General features: G+C 40.8%; 1 protein-coding gene across 1 annotated transcript in view; it reads right to left on the bottom strand.

The window, feature by feature from the left end:
* Positions 1-23,826, bottom strand: part of LOC120531806 (retinol dehydrogenase 7-like) — a 41,432-nt gene that overhangs the window by 10,395 nt on the left and 7,211 nt on the right. Inside the window, exons 2-3 of the mRNA XM_039757561.1 lie at positions 20,704-21,018; positions 13,732-13,990 (exon numbers count right to left, since the gene is read on the bottom strand). Of these exons, the coding sequence (XP_039613495.1) occupies positions 13,732-13,990; positions 20,704-21,016 (572 nt within the window). The 5' untranslated portion in view covers positions 21,017-21,018. The remainder of the gene's footprint in view (positions 1-13,731; positions 13,991-20,703; positions 21,019-23,826) is intronic.

Raw genomic sequence — 23,826 nt, 5'->3', positions numbered from 1 at the left:
CCATTAATTTTCCTGTGATGCTTGTTAAGCTTACTGGCCTATAGTTGCTTGGATCAGCCCCTGAGTTACCTTAGACTGGCAAAATGCATAGAAATATTCAGGATCTTTGCATCATAATGTTGAGGGTTATGACTGTGGTTAGGACCAGAGGTCAGCCATACCCCAACTAGCTGTATTACATTACACTATTTTTTAATATAACAGCCAGATGCCCTGTTGACTCTCCAAAAAACAGCCAGCCATTTTCTAACCTGCTTAGTCCTAAACAGGGTTGTGGTTGCTGGAACCTATCTGAGCTAGCTTAGGGTGTGTGAAGACTGGGCATGGGCACAGACACCCAAATCTCCAAGCACAATATCATATCACAAATTCATATCAAAGGGGTTTTTTGTTACACAAGTACCTTGTTCAATGAAAGGCTGAATTAAATGATGAATTCCTCTTACTTTCTCTCTCCCTTTCTCTCCACCGCCCTGCTGCTCCTCCAGTCGACAGTTACCTGTTTCCGCTCCTAGCTTCAACTCGTCTGGACAAAGCAGTGTGGTCCCTTTTATTAAGGACTTGGGAGTACTTCTGGTGCCAGGACTTCTCCCATTGAAAGCACTTCCGTGTTGTACGGAAGTTCTAAATAGTAGGGAGGGGCACCCACAGACCTGTGCTACTGGACTACAATTCCCAGCATCCCCTGCTAGTGTCTGAACAGGCATTGATATCCAGGTCTGCAGCCATCTAGCTTCCTAGGGGAATAAACAGCCCCTAGAGGCAGTCTTTCCCTGTCATTCCCTTTGATGCCAGCCAGGGAGGATATTGTAAGTATGTCTGATCGGGACACCTGTCCATCCATTTGGGGCTTCCCTTCCAAGCAAGGAACCTTCTTCTCTCTTGGTCGAGATGTCCGTCCATTCATCTGAGGCCTCTCTTCTGGGTAAGGAACCTTCCCGTCTCCTAGTCGGGATGCCCATCCATCTCGTATGGCATTTAAACGCACAAGGCAGGAACTAATCCTGGACAGGGTACCAGTCCATCGCAAGGCTAACACACACACATCCCAACCACACAATAGGGCCAATTTAGGATCACCAATCCACCTAACCTGCATGTCCGTGGACTGTGGGAGAAAACCAAAGTACTCGGAGGAATCCCATGGAGACAAGGACAGCATGCAAACTCCATATAGAGCGGACGCAAACCCTGATCTTCTTAGTCCAAGGCAGCAGTGCTAACACTGCACCACCCAGTTCAAATAGCAAATAGCTTAAGCTAGATAAAATCTAAAAGACCAGAGGAAAGGTCAAGAAGTAGAAAAATGTGAGGAATTAATGGAATGTTAACCTTAGAGAATGAATGAACTAAAATATGACACACCTGGACAATAAACTATACACTGCAGGACAGACCCAAAACGTGCATAAACATGCCTGATGTGTTCCAGGAACAAAAATAACACATCCACAGACCTATCAATATGTGGGCTGGAATATCACCTTAAATTGGGTTTGTTGGGAATTTGGATTTCTTGATACCAAAGACACATGTTTAAAATCTTAGAGCTTATTTACTGTATACTAACTTCATGAAGCTTGCATGCAGAACTCAAGGCAAAGTGTTTGTGCGGTCAGGAACCGAAACACATTCACACTGGTGGGGACCCATTCGATTGACACGTTGATGTTCTCCTAGTCAGTAGGTGACAGTGTTTGCTTAATGTCACATACCTAGCCATGTCACAGAAGAGGGAGTGAGATTGTGCTGACAGATGAAAAGCGGTGTCTGCTATTATTGACTTTCAAGAGGAAAAAAGAGTGGAGTTTTAGACATATTGACTAAAAGTAGTGAAGGAAGGCTGAGCACAATATTCTTGTGAGTGACATGCATGATGAACAATAGCACTGAAAATACTTTTGCATGTGTGTCTTGTGCTTTGATGACCTTCTAAGTCAAATTCTTTTGGCCTAACATACCACAATGGAACATTCTGTTTAATACAATTAAAGCTCTTGTGGGGCCTAAGCCAGGAGTATGGGCCAGGAAGAAAACAGCTTTTGGATGGTTTGCATGGCACACAAGGCCAATTTTTAATTGCCACTCAATCTAATTGGTAGGCAGGTCTTTGGTAAAGCTGGAGAAAAACTTTGTACACAAACACACCGAAGAACTTGCAAACACCACAAAATAGCCAGGTACAGGATCTGAACCAACACTACAAGAGGGTTGGTTTTCTGGACTGGCTGTCACTGTATTATATGGCCGGGAGGTTGTCTAAGATAGATCCCTTCAGGAGTAATTGTGGACGACTAAGTTCTGGTAGGACCCCACCCGGTAAGATTTCCAGCTGCCAAGTGCAGGCATCATATAGCTATGACCTCTAAGCAGGAAATAGATGTTTTCACGGGAAACTTTTCTTTTTAAGGGGAATGGCGAACAGAGGAAAGGAAGGAAGAGAAGCAGAAGGCAAGGAGCTCAGCTGTCCATGCTTAAGAATATATCACGATCAGACTTCACCCAGGGATGTCTGCTATTTGTGGGTGGCCACCCAGAAGTTGAAACAGTGAGGCGAACCCCTAGAAGAGGCAAGGGATTGTGGTATATGGACCTGAGGTTCTCCAGGTGCTCCCATTGGTGAGTTGGACTCGTATTTTTAAATTCTTTGGGACAGCAAGCCAGGAAACCGTATTTGCCTGAGGACCGTTTTTTTTTTCCTCCATCATGCAGTAAGAACTATACTAGAGGATTCTTCACCATTTCATGGACTACATTTAATCTTTCTCTTTTTGATATCCTTTTTCCTTTATGTGTGGTTCAAAGCAGAGATTAAAATTTGGCCACTAGAGGTACGGAGACTGGGAAGGGCGCCTTTATTATTATGTGACACAAATTATGGATCACATGACCGTGATCAATACACTTCTGATGTAATTCAAAGTTTTGGTATAAATATGGCTGAGGTACAAGATTACTCTTCAGTTGGATAAAAAATAAACCACAATCTTTAGTGCTGGTTAGTTTCTGTTCTAGGTAGGCCAAATGCTAGCTAGGTTTGTTTCAGTATTGATCTATTATATGCCTTTATTTTTTGATCTCCTAGTTTTGACTACGATTTGAGTTCATGTTATTATCTCCTCGTCTTTACACCCCTCACAATAAAACCATAGACTTAGTCTTATCATATTAGTGAGTTTTTGTTCTGGTCCACAAAACATAAAATTACATAACAGCGCTTGAACCTGTGAGGAGAAAAACAACCAAAGGTCACCCCTGGCTGTGTTCTGCATTGACTGGCTAAGGGAACCGAAGTTCTTCAGTAGAACATAAAGTGAAGTCTTCAATAATCTCAAGAAAGAGTGGATCCAGCAGAATTCATTGCGCATAACTGTGACTCATGAATTCAAGACATCACATGGAAGTGCATTCAAAATGGACACGGTAGAGCAGAGTGTGCAGCACAGTACTGTGTCATGTAATTAATCTCGATGTTAACTCCGGTTGTTTCTTGGGATTGGGATTATAAGTAAGAATAGTTAACCCTGAGTAGTACTCGGGTGAACGGTTGGTAAACTGTTTGGATGAGTTACACTGCGTCAAGCAAGAATAACACTTGGGGTTGTATTCTGCTGCCATCTCTTGGATTAAATACTATTATACTGCTAAACAAATCAAGAATTGTTCTATGCATTCTGCCACTTTATGGTAACTCATCAATATTCATAGTTGGGGTGGAGCCTTCAACCAAAATTCACAATGGCATATAAATGAAAAGCTGTAACATTAGTTTTAGAGCAAACTGAAACTGAACTGTAAGCTGAATCACGTGATAGCGATGGTCATCAGACACTGCCAAGGATAGTGAAACTGATCATATGTCACTGTACGGACTAGCCACTGCAATATGCCTGGTGAATTCAGTTCTGTGAAGGTTCACCGTAGTGCTAGTACCGTAAGAGCACAGCAAAAAGCCAAAATAACTATGATCATGTGGAAGGACAACGAAGATACTATCCCCCTAAGCAGTGTTCACAATGAAGCAACTTGCAATTGTTGTGCCAGGGAAATGAGGAAGTCACTAATAATTGCACTGTGGTAGCAGACAAAAACCCTATGGGTGGAGGTGATATTCTACTTGCTTATACGCGAGCAATAGAAAAAATTATAAGAAAAGTAAGCAAAGAAACACTCTTCTACCATCCTGATTGTGATGTTGGGTGACTGTTTATATGCCAGTATGTTCTGGTTGAAGGCTGCGCTCCACCTGTCAATGAGTTACCTTAGACTGGCAAAATGCATAGAAATATTCAGGATCTTTGCATCATAATGTTGAGGGTTATGACTGTGGTTAGGACCAGAGGTCAGCCATACCCCAACTAGCTGTATTACATTACACCATTTTTTAATATAACAGCCAGATGCCCTGTTGACTCTCCAAAAAACAGCCAGCCATTTTCTAACCTGCTTAGTCCTAAACAGGGTTGTGGTTGCTGGAGCCTATCTGAGCTAGCTTAGGGTGTGTGAAGACTGGGCATGGGCACAGTCACCCAAATCTCCAAGCACAATATCATATCACAAATTCATATCAAAGGGTTTTTTTGTTACACAAGTACCTTGTTCAATGAAAGGCTGAATTAAATGATGAATTCCTCTTACCTTCTCTCTCCCTTTCTCTCCACCACCCTGCTACTCCTCCAGTCGACAGTTACCTGTTTCCGCTCCTAGCTTCAACTCGTCTGGACAAAGCAGTGTGTGGTCCCTTTTATTAAGGACTTGGGAGTACTTCTGGTGCCAGGACTTCTCCCATTGGAAGCACTCCTGGGTTGTACGGAAGTTCTAAATAGTAGGGAGTGGCACCCACAGACCTGTGCTACTGGACTACAATTCCCAGCATCCCCTGCTAGTGTCTGAACAGGCATTGATATCCAGGTCTGCAGCCATCTAGCTTCCTAGGAGAATAAACAGCCCCTAGAGGCTGTCTTTCCCTGTCATTCCCTTTGATGCCAGCCAGGGAGGATATTGTAAGTATGTCTGATCGGGACACCTGTCCATCCATTTGGGGCTTCCCTTCCAAGCAAGGAACCTTCTTCTCTCTTGGTCGAGATGTCCGTCCATTCATCTGAGGCCTCTCGTCTGGGTAAGGAACCTTCCCGTCTCCTAGTCGGGATGCCCATCCATATCGTATGGCATTTAAACGCACAAGGCAGGAACTAATCCTGGACAGGGTGCCAGTCCATCGCAAGGCTAACACACACACATCCCAACCACACAATAGGGCCAATTTATGATCATCAATCCACCTAACCTGCATGTCCGTGGACTGTGGGAGAAAGCCGAAGCACCCAGAGGAATCCCATGGAGACAAGGACAACATGCAAACTCCATACAGAGTGGACGCAAACCCTGATATTCTTAGTCCAAGACAGCAGTGCTAACACTGCACCACCCAGTTCAAATAGCAAATAGCTTAAGCTGGATAAAATCTAAAAGACAAGAGGAAAGGTCAAGAAGTAGAAAAATGTGAGGAATTAATGGAATGTTAACCTTAGAGAATGAATGAACTAAAATATGACACACCTGGACAATAAACTATACACTGCAGGACAGACCCGAAACGTGCATAAACGTACCTGATGTGTTCCAGGAATGAAAATAACACATCCACAGACCTATCAATATGTGGGCTGGAATATCACCTTAAATTGGGTTTGTTGGGAATTTGGATTTCTTAATACCAAAGACACATGTTTAAAATCTTAGAGCTTATTTACTGTATACTAACTTCATGAAGCCTGCATGCAGAACTCAAGGCAAAGTGTTTGTGCGGTCAGGAACCAAAACACATTCACACTGGTGGGGACCCATTCGATTGACACGTTGATGTTCTCCTAGTCAGTAGGTGACAGTGTTTGGTTAATGTCACATACCTAGCCATGTCACAGAAGAGGGAGTCAGATTGTGCTGACAGATGAAAAGCGGTGTCTGCTATTATTGACTTTCAAGAGGAAAAAAGAGTGGAGTGTCAGACCTATTGACAAAAAGTAGTGAAGGAAGGCTGAGCACAATATTCTTGTGAGTGACATACATATTAGAATTAGAATTAGAACAATCTAGACGAGAACAGGCCACTCAGCCCAACAAAGCTCGCCAGTCCTATCCACTTGTTTCCTCCAAGAAAACATCAAGTCGAGTTTTGAAAGTCCCTAACGTCTTACTGTCTACCACACTACTTGGTAGCTTATTCCAAGTGTCTATCGTTCTTTGTGTAAAGAAAAACTTCCTAATGTTTGTGCGAAATTTACCCTTAACAAGTTTCCAACTGTGTCCCCGTGTTCTTGATGAGCTCATTTTAAAATACAAGTCTCGATCCACTGTACTAATTCCCTTCATAATTTTAAACACTTCAATCATGTCACCTCTTAATCTTCTTTTGCTTAAACTGTAAAGGCTCAGCTCTTTTAATCTTTCCTCATAATTCAACCCCTGTAGACCTGGAATCAGCCTAGTCGCTCTTCTCTGGACCTTTTCTAGTGCTGCTATGTCCTTTTTGTATGATGATGATGATGTACATGATGAACAATAGCACAGCAAATACTTTTGCATGTGTGTCTTGTGCTTCGATGACCTTCTAAGTCAAATTCAGCCCTCCCCTCACCATTCTTGCAATAACGTAACCCGCCTCTCCTCAAAATTAATCACTTAGGCTAAACGGTGCACATATTTTGAAAAAATTCTTCACACTGCATGCAGTACACAAGGAAAAGCCAACACAGACCAGCCTCATGCAGGGGTCTGCCTCCAAATCTGATATAATTTTCATTTCACAACAAGTACAGACCAGCCTTAAATTCACAGAAACAGAAAGAGTAGAGGAAAGATCCCACTGCCAGACTGACTACACTGATAGCAATGGGATATCTAAAGGAATGTTTAAATACCAAAATGCATGTGCAGTCGACATGTACAGGATCATGCAGACACAAAAATATACAGGCATGTTCTCACAACATTATTACTGAAGAAATTACACACAGACCCTCACGCCTGCACAAACACGCAAAGTATAAATGGGCCGTTTCAAAGCATTGTGTGTAGAATTTAATTGACTCCATAAATGTGGGTATATAAGTGGATCTTGAGATGGACTACAGTCCTCATCAGAGTTGGTTCCTGCATGGTGCACAGTGCTACTAAGACAGGCTTCGTCTTTCTTCACCCTGAAATTGATTAGGTACTTTTAAGAATGCTCTCTTTTCAGCATTGTGTCTGTCAGCAGAGAAAGAGTCGACCTCATCGAGAGGTTTACCTACTTTAGCAGTGATATTCATGACTCTGGTGACTCTTCCTATGAAGTCAGTAGATAGATTGGGAGAGCATGGGAGGCCATGAGGTCGGTGGAAAGGAATGTGTGGCGCTCCCTATTTCTCAGCAAAAGGACGACGGTCCAAGTCTTTAGAGTCCTGGTGTTTCCTGTCTTGCTATATGGCTGTGAGACATGGGCGCTAATCAGTGACCTGAGATGAAGACTGGACTCCTTTGGTACTGTGTCTCTTCAGAGAATCTTTGGGTACGGCTGGTTTGACTTTGTGTCGAATGAGCGGTTGCTCATGGAGTCCCAAATGAGGCACATTACCTGCATTGTGAGGGAGCGTCAGTTATGGCACTACAATCATGACCCAGACCCAGATCGCAGGATCCTCATTGTTGAGAACCCAAGTGGCTGTAAAAGGCCCACGAAACACCTGTCTGCAGCAGATAGATGGTCATTTCTATAGGGTTGGACTGGACCGCGTGTCTTCCTGAGAGGTTGCCAACCAGGATCCTGAGCTGTTCTGTATTGTGGTGGGTGCATGCTCCCCAACCTGACCTAACTGCCCATCTCTTTTTAAGAATAAATTTAAGGCCCCATATGTCAAAAGCCTATCCCTTTATCCTGAAGTTGGGGGTAGGAACTGACTGTCCTCAATTGGGCTTACTCTCCCTAACTCTAGGCAATCAATTAACCTAACATGTACATGCATGTGTTTAGGATGTGGTATTAAAACTGTTATGACCTAACCTATACAATGACCTGAAGCAAACAGCAAAGATAATGTTGGAGTGGCTTCAGGACAAGCCTCTGAATGCTCTTGAGTGGCCTGGCCTCAGCCCAGACTTAAACCTATAAAATATTCCTTGAGAGGCCTTAGGATGAGAGTTTTTTTTTTTGTTTGTTTATTTCACCTTATACAATTTTTTGTATTAGGAATTTGTTAGTTTTCTCATACCTCTTAGGGTCAGAGATTGTACAGCACCCCTGGAGCATTTGAAAGTTAAGGGCCTTGCTCAAGGGCCCAGCAGAGTAAGATCTCTTTTGGCAGTGATGGGGATTTGAACCGGCAACCTTCGAGATACCAGCGCAGATCCTTAGCCTCAGAGCCACCACTCCACCCTTAAACAATACAGTCCTGTCTTTGTCCAGGAAGAATGCGATAGTCTGACCCAAATCCGGGTGTGATAAGCTTGTAGGACCTGCGACATAATGGATATTCTGCTATGACATGTTCGGCGTTTACAATAAGACAGTAAGTTATACTTGTTAATATAAACAGTCCCAGTGGGGATGCTGTGCAGCCTCATCCGTGGTTCTGCTGCTGTCAATGTCATTAGTCACATTTACTACTTCAGACGTATTGACTACAGAAATATGCAACTCCTGTAACTCTTCATTAAAAACAGAAAAAAAAAAACAAATTTAAAACACACTTAACAGAGCTCTTTTCACCTTCTTTTAAATGTATGTGACATCACCTAATTTTGTTTGAATGCAGATTGCAGGCCTCACATTTTCACAGACTTAGGTATCCAGTTCTTTCAGCTTCACTCTTACTCTGATTGAGTAATTGTAACTGAGAGTGGCAGAGACCACATAGGCCAGCAGTAGGCTATCACCCCCTTTTAACAATAGCCCAGTGATGTCTTTGAATGAAAAGAAAGGTGTTTCTTGTGTAACAAATTGTTAATTTTTAACATACGTTACGTGTTCTCCACACATGCAACACACAGTTACATTTTTCCTGTTGGTTTTCAGAAACTTTGTAGTCACAGACAGCTTATTCATTGTAGGCCAGCTATCAGTTGGACAATGTTGAAATGAGCACCATTGATTGCTCTTTGCCATTTAAAATTGCTGCTCTCCTATGAGCTCCAGTTTCATGTAGTGTTGGACTGGTTTAGAATATCAGGCTCAGTGAACTGTGTAATTGTTCCTATCCACCATTATTTATGGTCACCTCTACTGGCCATGTATCCTGGAGTGGAAAATCTTCCATCCAACCCTGCAATATCCTAACTACAGGTTCACAGGAGTCTGCTGGAGCCAATCCCAGCCAACAAGGCAGGAAACAAACCCCAGGCAGGGCACCAGCCCACTGCAGGGCACACACACACCAAGCACAATTTAGAACTGCCAGTGCACCTAACCTGCATGTTTTTGAACTGTGGGAGGAAACCGGAGTACCCGGAGGAAACCCACGCAGACACGGGGAGAACATGCAAACTCCACGCAGGGAGAACCCAGGTCCCCTAACTGCAAGGCAGCAGCACTACCCACTGCGCCACCGTGCTGTCTGTGGAAAATCATCAATTTTTGAATTTCAGACTGTTTATATTAAATTTACATTTTTTTGCTCAAATGAACTGGGCTGAACTGAATTTACAGGACTTTAATTTCAGGCACTGCAAGAATCCTTTCTTGCACATTCTTCCCATACTGTACCAGTAATTTATAACTTTAATGCGTCTGTTTTAGTCGGTTTATAAACTGCAGCTGTTTCAATCAGTTTGTAACCTAAGAATGGAAAAGTAGTAAGAACCACAAATTGTTTCAATTAGTTTATTACCTGGGAAAGGAAAGAAATATGAGCGGTGTAACAAGCTTTGTCTGGGGTCATTTATTACTTTCCTGTATACGAAATATAGGGAAAATATTGCAATCGTCCAAAAATTCGACCTCAAGATTTTGATGAATCTCGACATTTTAGACCTTCCTGAGTCTGAAAATCCAATTTTTGGAATTATATCTTTGTGTGTGTTGTGTGTGTGTATACACGATAACTTGAGTACACTTTCACTTTGGTCAAACAAATTTTGCATACAAGTATTAGGTACAAAACGTAGATTTCTATCAACTTTTGAGCTATTTCCACTAACCAGAAGTGGTACTTCACCTTTTATTCATGCAGCTGCAGAGTTCCATTCATTCAAGTTTACTTTTAAAATAATTGTTCAATATATTACTAATTTGATTTGATTTGTTGTTGATGGTTCTTTCATGTATATAATATAAAAATAGAATCGTAGTCTTGCGGTTTACTACCCCATATCTGAGTATAAAAGAAAGTCTAGGGGAGACCAGCAGATTTTTACAAAGGCGGCCAGCCAATCAAATGTGTGCAATGTCACATGCCCTGGTAAGCCACATGTAAAATTTTAACATAAATATGACATGTCTGAGAGACCAGAAACAACGACAGAAGGGCAACAACAGATGAAGTGATGCCGGAGATCGACACACGTTTGACCATTTCATTTGGACATTGGAGAATGTAATCTACGAATAACACTGACTGCTAAACCAAACGCCACCCAGGCCAACATCCACTCTTTGACATTGCTGACTTTCAATAAGCTTTTTGGTGTCTATTTTATTTTCTATTATACTGTATTTTCTTCTATTTGATTTTGTTATACATTAATAAATACCTTGTTGCTCTTATATTTTCCATATATTGTCTTTTATCGTTACCGATTGAAATAATTCAAGGACACCTAGTGTGGGTTGATTGTTGCTTTCTTGCCCACAGAATTTATCAGGGTTGCAAAGTCACGTCTCAATAATTAGAACAACTGAAGAAAAAGTAAGACTTTGTTTGGTTAGTAAGTGGCATATAACCAAAAATGTTGGCCTTATAATGTATGTTGTGAACATCTGCATGTCTTTTAGCATCGATGATAATGAATCTCTATATAGAGAATTCTATAGCTGTGCTTGAAAGTTTGTGAACCCTTTAGAATTTTCAATATTTCTGCATACATATGACCTAAAGCATCATCAGATTTTCACTCAAGTCCTAAAAGCAGATAAAGAGAAACCAGTTAAACAAATGAGGCAAAAATATTATACTTGGTCATTTATTTATTGAGGAAAATGATTGAAAATTACATATTTGTGAGTTGCAAAAGTATATGAACCTCACGGATTATCAGTTAGTTTGAAGGTGAAATTCGAGTCCGGTGTTTTCAATCAATGGGATGACAATCAGGGGTGAGTCAGCACCCTGTGTTATTTAAAGAGCAGGGATCTATCAATGTCTGCTCTTCACAACACATGTTTGTGGAAGTGTATCATGGCACGAACAAAGGAGATTTCTGAGGACCTCAGAAAAAGAGTTGTTGATGCTCATCAGGCTGGAAAAGGTTACAAAACCATCTCTAAAGAGTTTGGACTCCACCAATCCACAGTCAGACAGATTGTGTACAAATGGAGGAAATTCAAGACCATTGTTACCCTCCCCAGGAGTGGTTGACCAACAAAGATCACTCCAAGAGCAAGGCGTGTAATAGTTGGTGAGGTCACAAAGGACCTTAGGGTAACGTCTAAGCAACTGAAGGCCTCTCTTACACTGGCTAATATTCATGTTCATGAGTCCACCATCAGGAGAACACTGAACAACAATGGTGTGCATGGCAGGGTTGCAAGAACAAAGCCTCTGCTCTCCAAAAAAAACATTGCTGCTTGTCTGCAGTTTGCTAAAGATCACATGGACAAACTAGAAGACTATTGAAAGAATGTTTTGTGGATGGATGAGACCAAAATAGAACTTTTTGGTTTAAATGAAAAGCGTTATGTTTGGAGAAAGGAAAACACTGCATTCCAGCATAAGAACCTTATCCCATCTGTGAAACATGGTGGTGGTAGTATCATGGTTTGGGCCTGTTTTGTTGCATCTGGGCCAGGACGGCTTGCCTTCATTGATGGAACAATGAATTCTGAATTCTATCAGAGAATACTAAAGGAAAATGTCAGGACATCTGTCCATGAACTGAATCTCAAGAGAAGGTGGGTCATGCAGCAAGACAACGACCCTAAGCACAGAAGTCATTCTACCAAAGAATGGTTAAAGAAGAATAAAGTTAATGTTTTGGAATGGCCAAGTCAAAGTCCTGACCTTAATCCAATCAAAATGTTGTGGAAGGACCTGAAGCGAGCAGTTAATGTGAGGAAACCCACCAACATCCCAGAGTTGAAGCTGTTCTGTACGGAGGAATGGCCTAAAATTCCTCCAAGCCGGTGTGCAGGAATGAGCAAAAGTTACCGGAAACGTTTAGTTGCAATTATTGCAACAAAGGGGGGTCACACCAGATACTGAAAGCAAAGGTTCACATACTTTTGCCACTAAGAAATATGTAATATTCGATCATTTTCCTTAATAAATAAATGACCAAGTATAATATTTTTGTCTCATTTGTTTAACTGGTTTCTCTTTATCTACTTTTAGGACTTGAGTGAAAATCTGATGATGTTTTAGGTCATATTTATGCAGAAATATTGAAAATTCTAAAGGGTTCACAAACTTTCAAGCACAACTGTATGTGGAATACTGCAGAGTGACTGAAAATTAACACCACCCAAGACTTTGTCTGGACAGGATCTCTATGAGTGTATGTGTGTGTATCTGTGTCTGTGTTAATCTTCAAAAGATGGGAGTAAATGTACTTGATATGTCTCACAAATACTACAATAATATACTGGGTGATGATCTCTAATTTAATTTATGAGTGGTCAAAATCACACAGAGCAGACTGGATACCTTTACCACATTGTAAATTGTGACCTCCAGGGGGAGCAGCAACAACAACAACAACAACATTTATTTCTAGAGCACGTTTTCATACAAATGATGCAGCTCAAAGTGCTTTACAAGATGAAGAAAAAAGAAAAATATAAAAATAAGATTAGGCAAAACTAAGTAGCAAAGAATAAAGTAAGGTCCAATGGCCAGGAGGTTAGAAAAAAAATACAAAAAAAGAATCTCCAAATGGCTGGAGAAATAAAAAAAACAAAATCTGCAGGGGTTCCGAGGCCACAAGACCACCCAGCCCCTACTAGGCATTCTACCTAAGATAAATAATCTAAACCTAACATAAATGATCTAAGCAGCACCCCCAAACCCTTCACACAACTGGCACAATAGTCAGAGGTTCAAATATAATTATTTTGATTCTTTTCAGTTCCTTTACCGGCCTTTTCTAGAATCATCCCGCACAGCACACCACAACAACAAGAATAAATGCCTCCATCTCCATCCTACTACTCTCCCTCCAAGAAAGTGTTGTCCTTTGCCTCCTGACTCTGACTCACTGAAGTGGGACGGAATGACTCCTTTTACCCAGGACCTGGGAGTGCTTCAAATGTTAGGAGATGGTCCTTTAGAAGTATTTCTGCATCATGCAGATGTCCCACAAAGTAAGGATCACAGATCTATACAAGACCCCCTGGAGGTACCCACGGAACACAATAGTGCCACCCTGCCACACTACAGATCCCAACAAGCACTGTGGGTGCCTGTACGAGTGTTGTAGACAAGGGGTGCTGCCATTTCGTGTCTTAGGGGAGCAGATAGCTCATATATATTCTCTTTCCTTTTCTTTCTGGTATAATGGCCTCCAGCTCTACTTGGAAGACATTGACAACAGGGGTCATCTTACCTGGTGCAGTCATTGAAGGCCTCAACGGCATATTTAGAAACACAGTAGGGTCCACCGACTGGACTGATTCGCCCAAACACGCTGGCCATGTTCACAATTCTCCCACGGGCTTTTTTGATCAGCTGAAGCACACTGAGTGTCACTTCAATCACTCCAAATGTGTTGACGTCCAACATCTGCCTGTAATCATCTATGTTGAGCCAGTCACAGGATGCAGCGGGCACGGAGATGCCAGCGTTATTGACTAATCCCCAGAGACCTAACAGTGAAAACATAAATCATTAAGACTCTAATCTGAATGACACACATGAATCATAAAACAGTGTGTGAATTCTTCACAACGGATTGTGAAAAAGTTCAAGGGGGGCTGAATATTTTATACAGTTTTTTTTTATGTTATGGCTCTGTATAGATCTGTTAAGGTAGGACATTCATCCGCTAACTTCATGAATAGGTACAAGAAGCAACTGGTTACATGTGTTTTGCTGTCCCATTTGGAGCACAGGCAGGTGAAGCGACTTGCTCAATGTCACATGGTGTCAGTAGTGGGATATTAATCCACAATCTCAGTGTTTGAAGTCTAAACAACCACACCATACTGCCTGCACAAATTCTGTGTCCGGTCATCGTCCATGTGGAGCCTGCATGTTCTTCCCACGTCTGGTTAGTTTAATTAGCAATTCCAAATTGGCTCAGTGTAAATGCAGGTCAAGACCCTAAAAGTCTCCCACCACACTGAATTAATTAAAGCAAATTTTAAAATGTTATGTTATAGGGCATCTGCTAGACCTTTGCTTTTAAGTTTCTGTCTGGCAGTGTGACAGTCTTTCTTCTCCTCCTCCCATCTTGTTCAAAGCCATCTTTAACAACATTTCGGCATCCTGCAAAAACATCTCATTAGGTTCCCTAGTGTATCATAATATGACCACTGTAGCAGTTTGAATGTGAATGTCATCCATATTTAATTGCCCATGGGATGGACTTGATGAGCTCCTCGGCTTTCCAGATGTTATCTGACTTCATCTCGTCAATTATCTGCATACACAATTTAAATTCGAATAGCGCCTGTACCTCACCCCATTGTAAAGCTTATGCTATGCATTTGCCTGCTGATCCCATCTGTCACTTGAATCCTTTATCTCTCCCTGGCACTTTTTGCCATATGTTTTGGGAATGCCCTCTACTTTCTTCTTTTTGGACAATTATTGCAGATTGCCAATTCAATATTTTCTTGGGTTATTATTCCCTTTTGCTTTATATTTTTCTTCTCTTGGAGCCTTTTTCTTACCTTGATTCCTTTCCTGCAGATGTTACTCTGACTTGGTGCCATTGCAAGGTAGCAAACCCATATGGGCCCTGACAGTGTTTTATATGAGCCAAAATATGGGCTCAGATTGTGCACCCAAATATCATATGGGACCCATATGGGTTAGTCAGTCAATCATTTTCTAACCCACCTAATGCTAAATGAGGTTGCGGGTGTGTGCTGGAGCCTACCACAGCCAGCATAGGGCACAAGGTTCAGAAAAAACTCTGTACTGGGTGCCAATCAGTTGCAGGGCAAACAAACATACACAAACACTATGGCCAATTTAGTATCACCAATCCACCTAGCCTGCATGTCTTTAGATTGTGGGAGGAAGCTGGAGCACCAGGAGGAATCTCCCACAGACACGGGGAGAACATGCAAACTCCATGAAGAGAGGACCCAGGACGCAAATCCTAGTCTCCTTTCTACGAGGCAATAGTGCAACTACTGTGCCACCCCGCCACCCCAATATGGGTTAGTACACTGTTAATGATTGCCTGGTACAGGTTTGCTGGGAATGGACAAAATCCTGGATATCTGTGGGTTCCCTGAGGACTGGGTTGGGAACCCCTGGTGTAGATGATATGCATTTAAGCTTGAAGCAAACATTTAAAATAATATATATATATATATATACTAGCAGAATACCAGCTTGAGCGAGAAGTAGTGTGTTAAAGAAGTTATGAAAAGAAAAGCAAACATTTTAAAAATAACGTAAGATGATTGTTAATGTAATTGTTTTGTCATTGATATGAGTGTTGTTGTCATATCTATCTATTATATATATATATATATATATATATATATATATATATATATATATATATATATATATAGCAAAATAGCTACATTGGCAGCGGAGAAGTAAAAAGAAAAGGAAACATTTTAATAATAACATAACATGATTGACAATGTAATTGTTTTGTAATTGTCATGAGTGTTGCTGGCATATATATATATATATATATATATATATATATATATATATATATACACACACACAGACACATATATAAACATATATATACATATAAACATATATATATACACATATATATATAGTTATATATATATACATATACACACATACATATATATATATATACATATATATACAAATCTACATATATATATCTACATATATATATTAGGTGGGACTCGATTAAAAAAATTAATCCAATTAATTAGAGGCTGTGTAAGAATTAATCTTGATTAATCGTATGTAATCGCACACGAAAATTTGCCCCAAAATCGCAAATGTTTTTTTTTTTTATTTAAAACGGTTTTAGTGGGCTTACAGAATCAAATAATAGACATGGACATGAATATTGTAAACTGAAGCTGTTTTAATTTCTGAAAAAAGCTTTTAAACTGCATTTGAATTCAAAACAGAAACAAAAATATCATCCCTGGTTAAAATTGGGCAGACTTAAAAATAAAGTGGTAGTTTAAGTACTTTAAGTACATTTTCAGAATAGTATTGTCTTTAAATAATAATAACCAAAATTTCACCATAAAGTGCAGTTTTTCTTCTTAAAAAATAAGTCAGAAACATAAAAGGTAATTTGACCAGCTTACTCTTTAAACTCTGAGTAACATTAGCCAAAATTATTTTGTACATTAGGCTAAAACAGTGTGATCATTGAACATTTTGTAATTAGATGTATTTAGAATTACTAACGGTCACGGAAGTCCAATGATCCCCAGTAAGAGCCACAAAGTCCGCTTTCTGTAATGCATCTAATTTTGCTTGCTTTTCAGTGTGCACAAAACCATGCTTTTATCAAGGCTTCGCTCGGGTAGTCGAAATGATCAGTCGTAGGAACGCGCTTTATTCCGACTCTAACATTTTTGTAGCTGTGATGTGTGCATCAGTGTAATGGATGTACCAGGAAATCATGCATTGACAAAAGTTCCCGCTTGCTTGGAATTGAAAGTGTGATTAAATGCGTTATTTTTTAACGCGTTATGGAGTACATGCATCGAAGCTTCTCAACTGTGCTTGTGCTAAGAAAGGGAAAATTTTAAAAATAACGTAACATGATTCTGCGTTAACCTAATATTTTTCATACGTCCCAAACCAAGGAGATGGGAAGGTAAAATGAATCGGTAGCGCGTACATAGTCAGTACATCCCTCTCGAATCGAACCTCAATGTCGGCGTTAGAGCTTAAGACTCTACAATTGCGCCACAGCATGTGGCTTGTCTATGCTAAAGTATGTATTGTAGATCGGGCTATAGATATACATTTATATATATACCCGTATCGCAGTGGAGAAGTAGAAGTTATGAAAAGAAAAGGGAACATTTTAAAAATAACGTAACATGATTGTCAATATACAGTAATTGTTTTGTGAGTGTTATTGAATGTTGCTGTCATCAAGGATTTGATTATCATTATTTCTTTCAATCAGGCTCGTATTTGTACGATGTGTTCAAGTTACATTCCGTGTTTGTCAATCGTTGTAAAGATAAGAGGTTTCATTCATCGATTAGTTCCTTACTGCATCAATAAACAGCTCGTCTTCCTTTTTATCTGTGATGTGACACACTGCATGCACGGGTTTTTTTACACTGTCTTCCTTTAGCGGGACATTGACTTTTTCCACCGTGTGCTTTGTTTCCACAGTAGCTGCATTTATGAATATGCTTATCAGACGCTTCATATTTTTGCTGCCTTTTCAATTGTGTAATTCGGTTTTGTTCAGCTCTTTGGAACTGTTGCTTTTATCTGTGCACTGCGCCAGTTCACGTGAGCCACTCGGTGTACTTGCATCGAAGGTTCCCAGCTGTGCTGGTGCCATCTCGTGCTATGTCCATAGCTTATTTAATGTTACCTTAGTCCTGGCACTTAAAACTTTCTCTGGCAGTTTCGCTGAGTTTGTGTCAAACACCACCCTGACCATCTCATCTTCCTCTCCATAAGCACAGTCCTTCACCCGTGAATATTTACCCGTGGCAGTTTGCTATTGGATTGCCGCTGACGGATGGCCTTATATGGGCAGGCACTAAATTACAAACGCCAGCGCAGCCTGTCTATGAACTTAATTTAAAGTGTAGGTTTACATCGTGCTTTGTTTCCGAAGTAGCAGAACTCATGAATATGGTTGTATATGTCACTCGCTTCTTATTGTTTCGCTGCCTTCTCAATTATATAATGCATGTTTTCTTGAGCGCTTTTTTGAGGTCTTCCTGGTTTTCTATGTACTGCGTGATTATGTGGGAGGCGTGATGATGTCACACGAAACTCCCCCACGGCTTTGAAGCTCATCTCCATTACAGTAAATGGAGAAAAACAGCTTCCAGTTATGACCATTATGCGTAGAATTTCGATATAAAACCTGTCCAACTTTTGTAAGGAAGCTGTAAGGAATCAACCTGCCAAATTTCAGCCTTCCACCTACACGGGAAGTTGGAGAATTAGTGATGAGTCAGTGAGTGAGTGAGTGAGTGAGTGAGTCAGTGAGTGAGAGAGTGAGTGAGTGAGTGAGGGCTTTGCCTTTTATTAGTATAGATATGGGTTAAGGTCAGGTTAAGTTAAATGCTTTCCTGAACAGATGAGTTTTAAGTTGTTTTTTAAAAGAATGAATAGAGTCAGCTGATCTCTTTCATTTAGGGAGGTCATTCCAAAGTCTGGGCACTACACAGCTGAAGGCCCTGCTGTCACCCACAGAGTGCAGGTTAGTGTGAGGCACATCAAGATTGACACAATCAGAGGACATTAGTAGACGAACAGAAGCAGAGCGATGGAAAAAGTCACTGATGTAATCCGGTGTGAGGCCATTTAAACCTTTGTAGGTTATTATTAGAATATTAAATTCTATAAGGCACAGGAAGCCAGTGGAGGTGACACAGGATGGGTATGATGTGCTCACTGTTGCAGAAACCGTGTAAGGCCTATTGCAGCAGAGTTTTGAATTAACTGGAGCTGTGATACAAGATTAGAAGAGGCATCTGCCAATAGAGAGTTAACAATAATCGATGCAGTTTCTCAGCATTAGAAAACGAGAGGAATGAGAGAACACATGATATGTTACGGAGGTGAAAGTAAGACAATTTCTTAATGTGGTTTATGTGAATGGAATAAGAAAGGGAGGAATCAAAAATGACACCAAGATTCCTTGCAGAAGAAGGTCTGATGAGATAGATCCCCGTCAAAGAGTGACTGAGAAGGAACTCATTTTCTTAAGTTGTTCTTTAGTGCCAATGTGCAGGAGTTCAGTTTTGTTTAGTTTAATTTTAAAGAGTTCAACTCCATCCAGGTTTTAATTTCACTGAGGTAAGTAGTGAGCTGAGAAGGCTCTGATGAAGTTTCGATTTTAACACTGAAATAGAGTTAAGAGTATCATCTGCATAAAAATGATAACCCAGTCCATAGCTATGAATAACTTGAACAAAGAGAAGCAAACAGATACATAAGAGCAGAGGGCCAAGGACACAGCCCTGAGGAACTCCTTGTATGACTGGCACTGAGCTGAATCTGCTGTTGCCAAGACTAACAAACTTTTGCCCATCAGTCAGACAGGACTTAAACCACTGGAGGGCAGTGCCAGAGACACCCAGCATGTTCTCCATTCTGGACATTAGAATGTCATGTCTGACAGTATCAAACGCTGCACTGATGGCTAACAGAATTAATACGCTGGTTTGTCCAGAGTCTGCCGCCATAAGAAAATCATTAGCTACCTGAAGCAGAGCAGTTTCACATCTGTGCTGTACTCTGAAACCCAACTGGAAGGATTCCATCAAATTATTAGAAGTTAAGTAATTGGTGAGTTAGGAGGATACAACACACTCCGGAACTGTTGACAGAAAAGGTAAGTGAGAGATGGGCCGAAAATTGTTAAGACTGTCAGCATCAAGACCGGACTTTTTTAACAGTGGCGTTACAGAAGACATTTTAAAAGTGTTTCACACCAAGCCGGTGTCAATGAATGTATTTATTATTGTTGTAACAGTCGTGATTATGGCATGAAGGCAGGGTTTAAGAAGTGTGGTGGGCATAGAGTCCAGTACACAGACAATCTGCCTCATCTTACAAAGCAGGTCATTATCAAATGCAGACATGATGGTGAAAATTAAGAACAGGAACAGGATGGAGTCGGAAGACAGGGAAAGATATAATTGGATGATGGATTTATGTTAGTTGAATTATTGAGATCCTTAATTTTATTATGGAAAACATGGAATCATTTTTCACAGACTTCAGTAGAGGAGGTAATTGGGCCAGATGCAGATTGATGCAGTTTATTAACAACAGAGAACAAAACAAAAAATTCTGACCACAAAAAAAAAAAAATTACGTGTTCCCTTTCAATGTGCATGCACACACATAGGTCCCATTTAAATAAAGCTAGCCCACATGTTTTTGGTACCCTTTCTCTCTGATTATTAACACGTGGAGAAGGTGCAAACTCACAGTACCTGTGCTGCAATTTGAACTCTGGAGTTGTTAGGCAGTGGGGATGACTGCTGAGCCATCTCCTGCCATGTATTAATGAAAAATAATTAAGTTATAGTCAGAAGAATACACACTGGGAGAACATGCAGACTTCATACCGAGAGTGGCTAAGCTGGGAACTAAACTCAGGTCCTGTGCTCCCCAGTGTTTCATAAGGAGGTCTGTAACAGTTTAAAGGTGAATGCCTTCCATGTTTACTTACCAGCCTCCCCCACCGTGGACTTGATGAGCTCTGCGGCTTTTCGTATGCTATCTGACTTTGTCACGTCCAGATGAAAGGTCACCAATTTGTCAGATGTGCTCTTCTTCAGCTCATCCTGGCCTTTCTCGGTGAAGCAGCCTGCAAACACGCGGAAGCCCAAATGGTCCAAACGTTTGGCCAGTAGGTGTCCAAAGCCAGAATCACAGCCTGTGATGAAGACGTATTTTTTGTTGAATTCCGGGACTCGTCTTAGTTCTCTCAGCCATCGATAAAACAAAAAAATACACACCAGGCTGAACAAAACCAACCACATTTCTAAAATGAAAAATAAAAAAAATGAATTAATAATTGTTATTCTTAAACAACTTCAGACTCAATGAAAAATACAATTATTCAACTTAAAATTATCTGTCAAGCACATCTGTCTCGTTTCCAGGGCAAGATCCAACCTGCAAACGTTGCAATCGAGCTCCAGCCTCACTGGGTCACATGTTTTGAGTGTACACCAGATTAGCATCATTCTGGACCAAAATCTTGAAATGCCTCTCAGACAGCCTTGGTGTCACAATCCCTCCTAATCCACTAACAGCTGTGTGTGGTGGGCTCACAGAGGGGTTTAAAGTGGAGGAGGACAAACAAACTGTAATTGCCTTTACTTCACTATTTGAACGTAGACTTATCTTACTCAACTGGAAGAATCCTAACTCTCCTGTTCTAAGTCAGTGGGTAACTGATGTTCTATATTATTTGAAACTGGAAAAAATCAATTCGCACTTAGAGGATCTGTGCAAAACTTTTTTTGAAACCTGGCAGGATCAATTCAATAACATTTTAGAATAAGCATTTAAATTGAGGAAGCAGATTCTCTTCCCTTTTCTAATTCTGTTTATTTCTTTATTTTTCCTACTATGGGTGGCACTCCAGTTAGGACACCCGGGTTCGCTTCCCAGGTCCTCCCTGCGTGGAGTTTGCATGTTTTTCCCATGTCTTTGTGGGTTTCCTCCGAGTGCTCCGGTTTCCACCCACAGTCCAAAGACATGCAGGTTAGGTGCATTGGGGATCCTAAATTGTCCCTAGTGTGTACTTGGTGTGTGTGTTTGTTTCCTGCCTTGCACCCTGTGTTGGCTGGGATTGGCTCCAGCAGACCCCCCGTGACCCTGTAGTTAGGATATAGCGGGTTGAATAATGAATGGATGGATGGATGGATTTTTCCTACTATTAAAATTTTACTCTGTTGACCTAGCTTTCTTTCTTATGGGTAAGGGTTGACTTGATTCAAACCAAGTTTTGTAAAATTTGAATTGCTTGTATAGAATGTTATTTGATTTGAATAAAGCCAATAAAATGTAAAAAAAAAAAAAAAGAAATAAAAAGAAATTTTAATTTACATTAAGTTATTTTTGGTAATATTCAAACAGTACCAGGCATATTGATACTGGAAATCCACTGACTGATATGTTGTGGTCCTTAATTCAGTGTTTGATTTCCTGAAACCAATTAATTCACGATAGGGCCAGTCCTAGAGTACACAAGACAGGAACCAGTCGTGGACGGCATGGATGTCCATCAAACGTAATGTGAACAACTTTCAAAGACGTCAATCACAGACAGACGGAATCTCCCTGTTAGGTGAAGTTAGACATTTAATTTTGCTTTGACAAAACGTTTCCAATATGTTTGTTAATAAAATTGGAAGCTTTGAAAATGAGAGTTTACTTATTTATAATTATATTGGTCCAATCAGGTTTGCATCATTATTCAATTATTATTATTGCTAGCTGTGCTATCCATCTCAGACAGATTTAAATCTAATTAATCAATGTACAGTTGACTTGAGAGCACAACCAGAAGATGTGTGTAAGAAAACAAAACAAAACAAATAAAAGGTTTGTAACAATATGAAACCGAAGCCCAAAAATAGAATCCAAAATCAAAGTTGAAAAAACAAAAAGTTGTTGTTAAAATCTACTCTTTTAGGGTCTTAATATCCGCTGAACGGTTAAAGAAAACTCAAAGCCACCCTTTATTCCTATAATGTCAAAGAATCATGGGTCACAACCTCAGAGCCACACCCCTAGAAACACTGGACGTTGGGTGATGCAGCAGGACAATAACCCTAAACATCAAAGTAAGTCTACCACAGAATGGCAGAGACCAGACCATAACCCAGCAGACCAGACCATAACTCCATTCCTATGCTGTGGAATGACATCAAGTGAGCTGCTCACACCAGCCATCCTAAGAAAATGGCTGAACTGGAGTAAAGAACAATGGTCCAGAATGCCTCCTGAATGTTGTGGAGTTTTGATCTGTAGCTACTGGAAGTGCTTATTTGAGGTTATTCTGGTCAAAAGAAGTTCAGCCAGATATTAAATCCAAGGGTTCACTTACTTTTTCCACAGCCCCCACTGAATGTCTGATGGTTTTGTTCAATAAAGACATGATGTGTTATTAGCTTAGGCATATTCCATTTGTGTCTAGACTTGTAAATTAGAGGAATATCAGGTCATGATTTATGACCAATGAATGCAGAGAACTCAGTAATTCGAAATGGTTCACTAACTTCTTCTTGCCAATCTATCCAGCACATCAAATATTTTTTTTCTTCTGCCCTTGCATCCCTGGCAAAACATTGCTAACTCCACATTGCCATTATTCACTAAAAATACTAAAAATGTGTTTCTTCTGCAGGGTGTTTGGGCTTTCCCTTAAAGATAGGGTGAGAAGCTCAGTCATCCGGGAGGGGCTCAGAGTAGAGCCGCTACTCCTCCGCATCAAGAGGAGTCAGATGAGGTGGCTCGGGCATCTGATCAGGATGCCTCCTGGATGCCTCCCTGGTGAGGTGTTCCAGGCACATCCAACCAGGGGGAGGCCCCGGGGAAGACCAAGGACACGCTGGAGGGACTATGTCTCCTGGCTGGCCTGGGAACTCCTTGGGATTCTCCCGGGAAGAGCTGAAAGAAGTGGCTGGGGAGAGGGAAGTCAGGGTATCTCTGCTCAAGCTACTGCCCCCATGACCTGACCCCAGATAAGCGGAAGAGGATGGATGGATGGATGGATGGATAGCTTATCTAATGTGTGTGTGCTTTTAAATGGGGGGTTGGGGACAAGCCATTTGGGGTA

This window comes from Polypterus senegalus, chromosome 6 (genome assembly GCF_016835505.1).
Source record: "Polypterus senegalus isolate Bchr_013 chromosome 6, ASM1683550v1, whole genome shotgun sequence".
In the NCBI taxonomy this organism is placed as follows: Eukaryota; Metazoa; Chordata; class Cladistia; order Polypteriformes; family Polypteridae; genus Polypterus; species Polypterus senegalus.
The sequence above is the reverse complement of the archived record's forward strand: the minus strand, read 5'-3'. Positions and strand labels throughout refer to the sequence as shown.